The sequence below is a fragment of the Narcine bancroftii genome, chromosome 2 (genome assembly GCF_036971445.1).
Source record: "Narcine bancroftii isolate sNarBan1 chromosome 2, sNarBan1.hap1, whole genome shotgun sequence".
Lineage (NCBI taxonomy): Eukaryota > Metazoa > Chordata > Chondrichthyes > Torpediniformes > Narcinidae > Narcine > Narcine bancroftii.
The window spans coordinates 94,544,130-94,556,360 of record NC_091470.1 but is presented as its reverse complement, the minus strand read 5'-3'; the positions used below and the strand labels follow the sequence as shown (position 1 = coordinate 94,556,360).

Genomic DNA, 12,231 nt, shown 5'->3' with positions numbered 1-12,231 from the left:
ACCTTACACCAGTAAGGAAGGTTTTCTTGGATTACAGAAGGACTTGGTTTGTTTGGAAAAGTGGGCTGAAAAATGGCAGATTAAATTTAATGTAGACAAGTGTGAGGTGTTGCATTTTGAAAAAATAACCAAAATAGGACATGTGCAGTTAAGAGGAGGACACTGAGAAATGCAGAGGAACAGAGGGATGTTGGAGATATGGTACAGAGTTCATTGAATGTGGATTCCCATGTAGACAGGGTGGTATTTGGTATGCTGCCTTCACAAATCATACCATAGAATATAGGAGCTGGGAAGTGATGCTGTGTCTGTTTAAGGCAGGGGTTCGCAACCTTTTTGTTCCTCTGTATCCCTTGGGCATTTTTATATGTTCCCATGCACCCCTAAAAATTAAGGATAAAAAAACGACGTGCCCCAGGTTGGGAACCCCTGCCTGGCGAGGCCAGGTGGAGTATTGTGTTCAGTTCTGGACTCCAAATTATAGGAAGAATATAGATAAGGTGGAGAGGGTGCGGAGAAGATTTACAAAAATGTTGCCTGGCTTACAAGATCTAGAGTACAGAGAAAGATTAAGTAGACTGGGACTTTATTCATTGGAAGGTAGATGGTTGAGAGGGGATTTGATAGAGGCATTTAAAATTATGAAGGGAATAGATAGACTAGACGCGAGTAGACAGACTAGACGCGAGTAGACTTTCCCCTGAGGGCAGGGGAGGATGGAACAAGAGGGCATAAGGGTAAGGGGGTAAAACCTTAGGAGAAATGTTAGAGGATGCTTCTTCACTCAGAGAGTGGTGGCAGAATGGAATGATCTTCCAGAGGAGATAGTTGTGCAGGGCCTTTCTGTCATTTAAGAGAAGGTTGGATGTGAACATGGATATGAGGGGGTTGGAGGCTTATGGGTGGAGAGTGGGAGGGTAAAACTAGTGGAGTTGTTCAAGTGAACCAGCGTGGACTCGAAGGGCCGACATGGCCTGTTGGCGTGGTGTAAATAAACTGTTATATGGTTATAAGAATAGTCAGCATGGGTTTGTGAGGGGAAGGTCATGCCTCATGAGCCTAGTTGAGTTTATTGAGGAGGAAATAAAAAATTGACAAAGGTAGGATGGTAGATGTGGTCTAAATGGATTTTAATGAGGCATTTGACAAGCTCCCCCTGAGAGATTCGTTCAGAAAGTCGTGAGGCATGGAATCTCTGGAAGCTTGGATGTGTGGATTCAGAATTGCCTTGCAGAAAGTAAAGAATAGTAGTGTACGAAAAGAACTTGGCTTGGAGGTCAGTGACTAGTGGAGATCAACAGGGATCTGTTCTGGGACCTCTGCTCGATTGCTATAAATCATCGAGATGAAAAAGTGGAAGGATGGGTCAGCAAGTTTGCGGATAATACAAAAGGTTGGAGGAGTAGTGGATGGTGATGAAGGTTCCTGTTGGTTACAGGATGCAGAGTTGGTGAGAGGTGACTCCAGCAGCAGTAGATATGCACTAGATATGCACTACAACACAGGGTTAATTAAACAAAAGAAGTTTTTTTTAAAAATTTGAAAAAGTTTAAACTTATAACTTAACCTACCTAATCTACTTAAACCCCCCTCTAATACGAGGAACAGGTGTGTATAATGTATATTTAAGAATGTATATTTAAGATTACAAAAGTTCTTTGGATGACAGTCCAATCTGACTGGTTGCAGGCAATTATTGCACAGAAGTTAGAATCTACAAAGTTCATAGAGAGAGAGAGAGTGAGAGAGAGAGAGGGAGAGAGAGAGAGGGAGAGAGAGATTCTTTTTGTTCTAGGACATCCGCAGCAGCCTTCCAAAATTTGCCAGCTAGTCCCTCTGGAACTGATTTCTGTGACTCCTTCTCTCCATGTTACCCACCCTCTTTCAGAGCAAAACTGTTCTGAGTCTGCCTGCAAAAATCACATGCTCTCCCGGGCCAGCTGGATTCTGCACCTTGTTTGCTCTTTCTGCAAAAAGCACTCTGCAAAACTTCTGTGTTTTGAAATGTGTGTGTGCAAGCTGCTCTAACAATTTCTCCCAAACCACCTCGAAATACTGTCACAAGAGAGCTACAAGATTATGAGGCAGGGATAAGAAAGACAGCCAGTGCCTTTTTCCCCAAGGGCAGAAATAGCAAACAGAGAACATCTGTTCAAAATAAAAGGAGCAAGGCTTAGGGGTGACAGCAAGTACAAATTTTCTACAGAGTTGTCTTGCTGGGGGTGGAGGCTGGAACATTAGATGCATTTAGAGATTATATGACAGGCACATGGATGGAAGAAAAAAAAGTTATGAGGTAGGAAGGACAGTTTTTTTGGTAGGAATATATAGGTCGCCACCACATCAAGGGCTGAATGGCCTGTAGTGTTCTATATCATGTGAGCCAAAGCTATATTCTCCAATTCCACTCTCAAGCTGGAACTAACAGCCTCTTGGAGTCCCACCCCTCAGCTCATACAATTAAGAGTCTGCTGAAACAGAGATTTTGAATTCTCGAAAAAATATGGTATAGGTTGAATTTCTTTAATCCAGCGATGTCAGGACCTGGCCATTCAACCTTTACAGCACCAGTGATTGGGACCAGGGTTTGTGTCTGTAAGGAGTTTGTCCTAATAGCAACAGATTCAAAACATGCCAGACCAGAGTGCCGGATTATAGAGGTTTAACCTGCATATGAAATTTGGCAATAGCATTTCTAATTTTGTCAAGTTTTCTCACAGGATATGAGAAGGGTTCAATCTCCTACCTGACATAGATATATTTTGTGTAGATGCCATTCTTGACCCAGAGCACAAATAGTGATATCACTGTTTTCTCCAGCAAGGAACAGAGTCTGATAAATATACTTGGAAGTACTTTTGAGCTTCTTTCTGCAAAGTCAACAGAGTCTGGCATTAAAATAAAAGTGACAAAATTAAACATGCTGTAATGCTGCAGGAGATACAATTGTTTGGCACATATTTCAATGAACCATCTTGGTTCAGGAAAGGCCTGAAGATTAAGGAACATGTCTAAACACAGAGGGCATCAATCCAGCAGTAGTGATACCAGTACAGGTACCTAACCTTTTATCCAGGATTCTGAACACCAGCAACCTCAAAAAACTGGCACTCTTTTTGGTAATTAAAATGCCCTACTGCCTTGCTCAGCCCCCACCATCTATTGTCCCTCTTGCCCCAACCCATCTGTCAGTCGCACCCACCACCCCACCCATCTGTCGGTCGCCCCTCCCCCCCATCTAACTCCCGACGTGGCAGGATGGCTGCAGTGGTGCTGAGCCCAGAGTTCATTCACACAGCGACTGGCGATGGCTCAGTTCAGGAGCAATGGCCGACCTGGTTATCCATAATCTTCCACACAGCTGGAACCACTCTGCCCACGCGGTTCCAGCTGCGGGGAAGATTACAGGTAAGGAAGACAGCCATTGCTCCCATGATGAGCCAGCAACTGCTTGCTTCTCACCCACTGGGTGCTCATGGCTGAAAGACACCTTTCCACCAAAGGCAAGATATGGCAGGGTTGGGGTCTGAGCAAGTTTTATTTTGCAGTTTTACTTTAAAATAATAAAACATGCTAGTGATATTATGAAGGTGTTTATTTATCTAAATTCATTTAGCACACCGCACCTCCTGTTTTGAGCGACTATGAAACATCGCATTATCTAAAAGGGACTGCCATTTTAAAATGATTCCAAAACCCGGAAGATTCCAAACAACAGCAGGTGTCCGGTCCCGATGATCCCGGATAAAAGGTTAGGCACCTGTGTGTCTGGTCCCGACGATCCCGGATAAAAGGTTAGACACCTGTACCATAAACAAGGCAGGTAATAAAAAACAATGCAGTTCAAGTTGTGGCTAAGAAGCTAAATTTTTTAAATTTAAATGGGAGCATACAGCACAATAACAGGCCCTTTCGGCCCATGAGCCTGTGCCCCCCAATTAATGTAGGTTTTGAACGGGAGGAGACCAGAACACCAGGAGGAAACCCACGCTGACATAGGGAGAACGTACAAACTCTTTACAGACAGCGCCGGATTTGTACTCCAGCCCCAATCGCTAGCACTGTAACAGCATTGCACTAACTGCTATACTAACCGTGCTGCCCTAATGCCAGAGGAAAGGAGTGAAGGATAATTAGGCCTTCTTCCAGGGCAAAGGAGACCTTATAAGGCCAGGTTGTACTAGAATTGGAAGAAAACTAATATCCAAATACCAGCAAAGTTAGTGATTAAAATAAGGGATCTGGGACTTCGTCATTGGCAGGTTCTAATCAGTGAGGATCTGCAACATAAAACATTCTTCTACTGACCAGCACCACACAGGCATACCAAGACTGTATGCTTAGTCTCTTGCTTTATTCCCAATACACTCATTACTGCTCAAGCAAGATGGGCTCAAATGCCATCTATAAATTCACTGACACCACCACCATTGTTGGCCGAATAACAGGTCAGAACACAGAACACTGCCTTCATTCCAAAGTCATCTGTTGGTTCTTATGAAGGTCATATCAATCTTATCATATCCATGGAGCCTCTCCTTAATCTAGACATCAGGCTTCCATTTTGTTTTAATTGACTTTTAATACTTCTAAATTATTTTAATATTCACTTTAATACTGCAGGCCTGTTCGACCTGTCGGGGTTACCAATGTAGCATTCGCGCTACGTGAGCATGGAGAAGACCAACATGCACACCAAAGCCTTGAAGTTGAGACTGGTTTATTGCATTGGCTGTCGCGTTTATATGGGCTCTGAGCACTGATACAAAGGCACCGCATCATCGCAGCGCCCGCCTAGGATTGGCCGGCTTTCCCACCACAGCTCGCTGTCTTCCCGCCATGCAGGAGGTTACCTGGGACGATGGCCGGTGTCACCTCAAGATCCATATAGTTGCTGGCCATTTTGTGGGACAGTCCACGTCTCCTTGTGTGGACTACTTGTTTCTAAACTTAACCCCACTATGCGCAAATGCATGTGTGTGTGTGTGTGTGTTTTATAAAGCTTCAGCATCATTTTAGACTTGATTGAAAGTCTTAAATTTTCAGTTAAAAATATTTAAAGGTGCTTTATAATTATATATTCAGGCCTCTTTATTCACATTTCTTTCGATGAGTTGTCCTTCAGAGATTTTTTATTCTTCAAACAGAAAGACCATCTTCTGAGCCACAGATCAATCTCCTATGAAAAGCATGATAAACTTCCTGTCAGTCCAGGATGTCAGTTTTATCTTCTCTTGAATGAAGACATTGGCATCTATTTTGCCAAACAATGAGACTGTCTTTTTTATCTTAAAGTCAGAAGTAGGCTTCTCTTTTGAAATCTACTTATTATTTGTTCCCCTTCTGTTAGGAGTATGACTGTTAGTAATTTTTCCATTGTAAAAGAATGGTGGTTTCCTTAAAACTGACTTCTTTATCTCGCATTTCAATAATATATTTTTGGCAAATCTCTCATGTCACACGCTCTGTGGCATAATTTGTCTTTGAAGTTCATAAGGCCTTTTGACACGAATGTGCTAAAAGCATTCAAGTCCACTTATGCCTCATGAGATCTGGTCTCCTCAGAGCATCACAGTATTTAATTTTGTGCTGTTATGGAGTCCAGAGGCCCCTAAACACCAGCAGTATTAGATATTCACCACAACACAGGGTTACTTAAACAAAAGTAGTTTTAATTATATTTGGACAAGAAAACAGAATTAAACTTCAACTTATTACTTAACCTATCTAACCTACTTAAACCCCCCTCTAATACTAAGCGCAGGTGTGTGTGATGTATATTTAAGATTAGAAAAGTTCTTTGGATCACAGTCCAATCTCACTGGTTGCAGGCAATTCTTGTACTGAGCACAGAAGTAGGCATTAATAATCACCAGACTTTGATGTTTAACAGGCAAATGGTTACCACTCAGGAGGGTTCTTACTGGTTAGAGAGAGAGAGAGAGAGAGAGAGAGAGAGAGAGATACCGCAACTGATTCCTTCTCAATCAGTCTTGCTGACGAAACTTTCCCTCTTCAGGGTTTTCCAAATGATCCTCTTTCTTTCAGGTCACCTTTCACACCGCCAGTCTTCTCCTTTGATCAGGCAGCCTTCCAAAGTTTGCCAGCTTATTCCTCTGGAACTGATTTCTGTGACTCCCTCTCTGAGAGCAAAACTGTTCTGTCCCTGCCTGCAAAGATCACATGCTCTCCTAGGCAAGCTCTATGTTGAGATTTCACTCCTCTTGTGCAAAAAGCATTCTGCAAAAGTCCTGCAGAAATTCGGTTTTAAAATGTGTGTGCAAGCTGCTCTAACAATACTTCCTAAACCGCCTCTAAACACACTGTCACAGTGCCTAACCCTTTCAGAAAAATTGTTTGCAGTGTTACCATAGCGACTATGACATCATATGTCATCATATCCGAGCAGAGCGAGCGCTGGGATCTCATTCTTCAAAGAGTTATGAAAGGGATACAAGCTCAAGATACTTTTCTTTGAATTTGTCTTAAATTCATCTTAATTTGTCTTATTTTATGTCTTGTATCTAATGTGAAGTTATGCAAAATGTTTATCTGTTTTATCAAGGAATTAAAGCTGCAACTACAAAGTTTGGTTTATTGGATTAATAAGACGGTAATTCAGAATATCGTCACTCATGTTTCCTTGAAGATGACGCATTTTGAAATTGGGAAATACTAGAACTTGAAGTGTCGTCCACACTGAAGATATCCATGCAAGGTGCTTCCTCAAGAAGGCTACTAACATCATAAAGGACTCCATTCACCCTGGACGCAACCTCTTCTCGCAGACAACATAGGGCTGAGGATGAAGAGTGCTTGAAGGCCTGTACCTTTAGTTTCAAGAACAATTTCTTTTCCAACTGCTATCAGGTTTTTCAAACTCCACTTAATACACAAACCATAAACATTCCACATACAAGTCCCTTAGTGTTACTGTAATGCCATTTGTTTTTCTTGCACTATTGTAATTGTGAGCATTTATATCTTCCTATCGTTTCACAAGATATAGGAACAGAAGTAGACCTATTGGTCCATCAAGTCTGTTCTGCCATTCTAATCATGAGCTGATCTGCCCACCCACTCAGCCCCACTCCCCATCCTCCTCTCCATGATCCCTGATGCTCTGACTAATCAAATACCTGTCAATCTCTGCCTTCAATACACCCAATGACCTTGCTTCCACAGCCACCTGCGGCAACAAATTCCAGACTCGGGACTCTCTGACTAAAGAAAATTTTCTGCATCTGTATTAAATTGATGCCTTTTTATCCTGAAGTTATGCCCTCTTGTCCTAGACTCCCCAACCATGTGAAACAACTTTGTCACATCAACTCTGCCAAGGCCTTTCAACATTTGAAATGTCTGGATCCTTCTGTACTGCAGCAAGTACAGTCCACGAGCCGACAATCATTGCTCATATGCTAACTCTTTCATTCCTGGTATCATTCTAATAGATCTTCTCTGAACTCTTTGCAACACCAGGATGTCTTTTCTCAAATAAGGTGCCCAAAAATGTGTTTGAGAACATTACATAACTGCTCTTGTATGATATCCCTCTAGAAATAAATGTCAACATTGCATTCACCTTCTTCACCACCTGGAAGTCAATCCTTAGAGTATCCTGCAAGAGAACTCCTTAGTCCCTTTGCACCTCCACATTTTGAATTTTTTCCCCATTTATTTCTTCTACTGAACTGTATGATCATACACTTTCCAACATTGTATTTCATCTGCCACCGCTTTGCCTGTTCTCCTTATCTATCCAAGCTTCTCTGCAGCCTTTAGGTATCTTTAGCACACCCACCCTACCACCTATTTTGGGGTCATCTGCAAATTGGAAACAGGAATGGCAGCGCAGTGGGAGGCAGAGAAGGAGGGCGACAGATACTAACAGCCTATTCCCGTTCCTCTCCTGATGTTCACACAGCTATCTGCCTCCAAGGTGTGGCTGTCTCTCTGTATCTCCTATCTACCACTCCCTTTAGCTGTCTCAATGATGTGGAGTATATTCAGCTCCAGTCCCGAATGTAGTCTGTCAGCAGCTGCAGTCAGAGGTTATGCTGTAACCTAGTCAGGTGTAAAACACAAAAATCTACAGACATTGTGATTGAAGTAAAAATGCAATAATGAAGAAACTCTTCATGGTGCTACGTAGATACGCAGTGGCTTCCATGGTTGGCTGAGTGGCATGCACGAACTGTCTCGTTTGGTAGATTGTTTTTTTGTGGAGCCTTGTCTTGTTTATGGATATTGTTTCGGAGAAATACTGATTTGTTTTTATGCTTTCGGTATGGAAATGACAAAAAAGTGACCGACTTAGAGAGCACAGCAGCAAATAGGGGGAAGGGGTAGCTCTATGAATGGAGAGGAGAAGGGGTAGAGATGGAGGAAAGAAGACAGAGGGATGGGGAAGAGACAGGACAGGGGAGGGAGAGGTAGCAGAAATCAGAGAAGTTGATGTTAATGCCAATTGGAGAGTATCCAAATATTTGGTGTTGCTTCTTCAATTTACAGGTGGCCCTGATGTGGCAGTGAAATGGTTGGCCTCTGGGAGATCCCTGTCACTGATGTGGACAGAGCGAAGGTGCTCAGCGATCTCCCAGTCTGTGTCCAACCACATGTGCTGCATTTCATACTTCTGGGCCTATCATTGGAATGACAAGCTGTTTTCACAATGCCTAACCAGTTCAGCGATCCGGTTAAGGAAACAGTTTTTGTCTTTCATACTGGACTACTGTTAACCGGTTCTCTGTGTTCTTTCACACATCACAAGGGATGTCCGGGGATAGGGGTCAAGCGATGGTGGACCTGCCCTAAATCCATTGTGTGCCAACCTATATAAACCTTAATAAATTTATAAAAGACCCTGAGTAAGTGGTATAAAACACATAGCAACACAATTTATAAAGGCTGTAGGAAAGTCCTATGACCAATAGCGCACAATTTATAAAGACCATGGGAAAGAGCGATGGCAGACCTGTGCTCACAGAATTCCTTGCAGCAGAGAATGTGCTGTATGCATGAAGCACTCATGGAGGGGTTTCTCTGCCGCATGGAATTCTGGGAGGGCAGATCCGCCATCACGTTCTCTCTCTATCTCTCCCGCTGCAACTTTCCCACAGTCCTTTAGAAATTTATAAAGATTTATATAGGTCGGCAAAATTTATACCTCCTATTTAATCTTTTGTTTCCTTTATGCTCTTGCACACATGCAAAAACATCATCAACGTGTCACTACTTGTTGCTGGATAGTCTATGTCCCTTTCACAATGGGCTAATCAATTGACACCCAGGATGAGACAATGCCGGCGTGATATGACACCTTTGTGGCAATTAAGGAGCTTTCTCACTGGACCCTTAACTGATAGATTGACCATCAAGTACTATGAAAGGGGCTATAGATTCATGCACCATGGAAATAGGATGTTCTGACATCGGAGTCCCCACTGATTACCTAATATCCATTTCCACTGATCCCATTTTATTCTCCCCAGGAGGTAAAAGACAAAAGTATGCAGATGCCATGAGTAAAAACACAATGCTAGAGAATCTCAGCAGTCAAACAGTGTAATTTATATAGCAAAGATATAGGTTCAGACACCTGATGACATTTTGTTCATACTCTGTTCAAGCCCAAAACATTAGTCATGTACATTTCTTTGCTATATTGACTGATCCCCTCCCCACCTCTCCCCCCCCGCCCCCCTCCCCCCCCGCTCCCCTCCCCCCCTTCCTTCCCCCCCTCTCCCCTCCCCCCCGCCCCCCTCCTTCCTTCCCCCCTCTCCCTTCCCCCCCCCTTCCTTCCCCCCCTCCCCCTCTCCCCTCCCGCCCCCTTCCTTCCCCCTCCCCCCCCGCCCCTTCCTTCCCCCTCCCCCTCCCCCCCTTCTCCCCTTCCCCCCCGCCCCTTCCTTCCCCCTCCCCCTCCCCCCCTTCCCCCTCCCCCTCCCCCCCTTCCCCCTCCCCCTCCCCCCCTTCCCCTTCCCCCTCCCCCTCCCCCCCTTCCCCCTCCCCCTCCCCCCCTTCCCCCTCTCCAGCCGCCCACCTGCGAGGTGCGCTCAGCTCCTCCTCCTCGCTCTCCGAGCAGTCGCAGTCGTCGGGCCGCCGCGGCCGCTTCTTCCTCTGGCATTCGCAGCGGGGGGCGTTTCCCGCTAGCAGCCGGCTGCCCAGAAGACCCATTCCTCCCCGCTCTCGCCAGCCGGACCGGACCACCCGGCGCCGCGCCCCACTTCCGACGCCGACCGTGGACAGCTCCCACCTCCGCCACGTTGCCGCGCAGCATGCTGGGAGCGCGGGGGGGGGGGCTTGGTCCCTCGCGACCAATCGAAGCCCCGCGGGAGGTCCCGCGAGAACCGAGCGCGGGCTGTGCGGGAGATGGAGGCGAGTTCCCGTCACGTCGGTGGGGAGAGGACGCAGGCGCGTGACGTCGGGGCTGGGCGGAGCCACGAGCAGGGCCCGGCCGCACGGTCCTCTTCAGGGCAAGCCACGACCAAATTGGCGGCGATTTGGAGGAGTCCTTTTCCCAGTGGAATGGAGGAACCATGTCCAAACATCGGAAGACTGGTATGATTATGTGGAAAGGTTTGCTGTGTTGCCCATAATATAAGGGATACGGGTCCTGTTTCTCGGAGCCGGATGGAAGTTCTCTTGGCGCCGGTGGATGGGGGATGGGGGGGCCACAAACACTGAGTCTTGTGAAGAGTTGCGGGCTGCGGTCTTTTCCAACACTCGGCAGTGAGGGCAGAAAGATGCCCTCACTCTCTTTACACCAGAACGTAAAATCTGTGAGCCAGTATTTTGGCATTGACTGTAATTTTGGAGACTTCTCGGGCGAGGCTTTCAGGGATCAGGGAGTGCGGACCTGAGAGAGAGGAGAGGAGAGAGCCAGTGCTGCACTGCCGGGTCCCACTCCCCGGTCTTCTTGTAGACTGCTCCAGACAGGCTTTTCAAGTTGAGTTTGATTGCACCAATACAACCCAATGAAACCGTGTTCTTTGATTCTTGGTGCAAAACACACAGACACAACCATCCATATAAACAAGGCATATGTACAACAAGTATTCATACTGCCAAAATGTTTGGCCTGGAAGTCAGCCTGAAGAAAACTGAGGTCCTCCATCAGCCAGCTCCCCACCATGACTACCAGCCCCCCCCACATCTCCATCGGGCACACAAAACTCAAAACGGTCAACCAGTTTACCTATCTCGGCTGCACCATTTCATCAGATGCAAGGATCGACAATGAGATAGACAACAGACTCGCCAAGGCAAATAGCGCCTTTGGAAGACTACACAAAAGAGTCTGGTAAAACAACCAACTGAAAAACCTCACAAAGATAAGCGTATACAGAGCCGTTGTCATACCCACACTCCTGTTCGGCTCCGAATCATGGGTCCTCTACCGGCACCACCTACGGCTCCTAGAACGCTTCCACCAGCGTTGTCTCCGCTCCATCCTCAACATCCATTGGAGCGCTCACACCCCTAACGTCGAGGTACTCGAGATGGCAGAGGTCGACAGCATCGAGTCCACGCTGCTGAAGATCCAGCTGCGCTGGATGGGTCACGTCTCCAGAATGGAGGACCATCGCCTTCCCAAGATCGTATTATATGGCGAGCTCTCCACTGGCCACCGTGACAGAGGTGCACCAAAGAAAAGGTACAAGGACTGCCTAAAGAAATCTCTTGGTGCCTGCCACATTGACCACCGCCAGTGGGCTGATAACGCCTCAAACCGTGCATCTTGGCGCCTCACAGTTTGGCGGGCAGCAGCCTCCTTTGAAGAAGACCGCAGAGCCCACCTCTCTGACAAAAGGCAAAGGAGGAAAAACCCAACCCCAACCAACCAATTTTCCCTTGCAACCGCTGCAATCGTGTCTGCCTGTCCCGCATCGGACTGGTCAGCCACAAACGAGCCTGCAGCTGACGTGGACTTTTTACCCCCTCCATAAATCTTCGTCCGCGAAGCCAAGCCAAAGAGAAGAGATTCTTATATACAAATAAATATTGCTTTATGAATAGATGGTTTGTGTGAGAAGTTCCTTTGATTTTTCAGCATTCTCTTTTTTTAAATTTTTTATTTTTCACACCATAAACCACATTGACCATAATACATACATTTTCCTTTTCAAATATATAGTGTCATTTTCTCCCTCCTCTCATCCCACCCTCCCTACCTCCCCCCCCCATCCATTTAAAGTACAAAATCTAAGATACATTAAACCAGTCAAACAA

General features: G+C 45.7%; 1 protein-coding gene across 1 annotated transcript in view; it reads right to left on the bottom strand.

Moving 5' to 3' along the window:
* Nucleotides 1-10,380, bottom strand: part of gmcl1 (germ cell-less, spermatogenesis associated) — a 140,384-nt gene extending 130,004 nt beyond the window's left edge. Inside the window, exons 1-2 of the mRNA XM_069917456.1 lie at nucleotides 10,043-10,380; nucleotides 2,747-2,870 (exon numbers count right to left, since the gene is read on the bottom strand). Of these exons, the coding sequence (XP_069773557.1) occupies nucleotides 2,747-2,870; nucleotides 10,043-10,176 (258 nt within the window). The 5' untranslated portion in view covers nucleotides 10,177-10,380. The remainder of the gene's footprint in view (nucleotides 1-2,746; nucleotides 2,871-10,042) is intronic.
* Nucleotides 10,381-12,231: the final 1,851 nt, after the last annotated feature.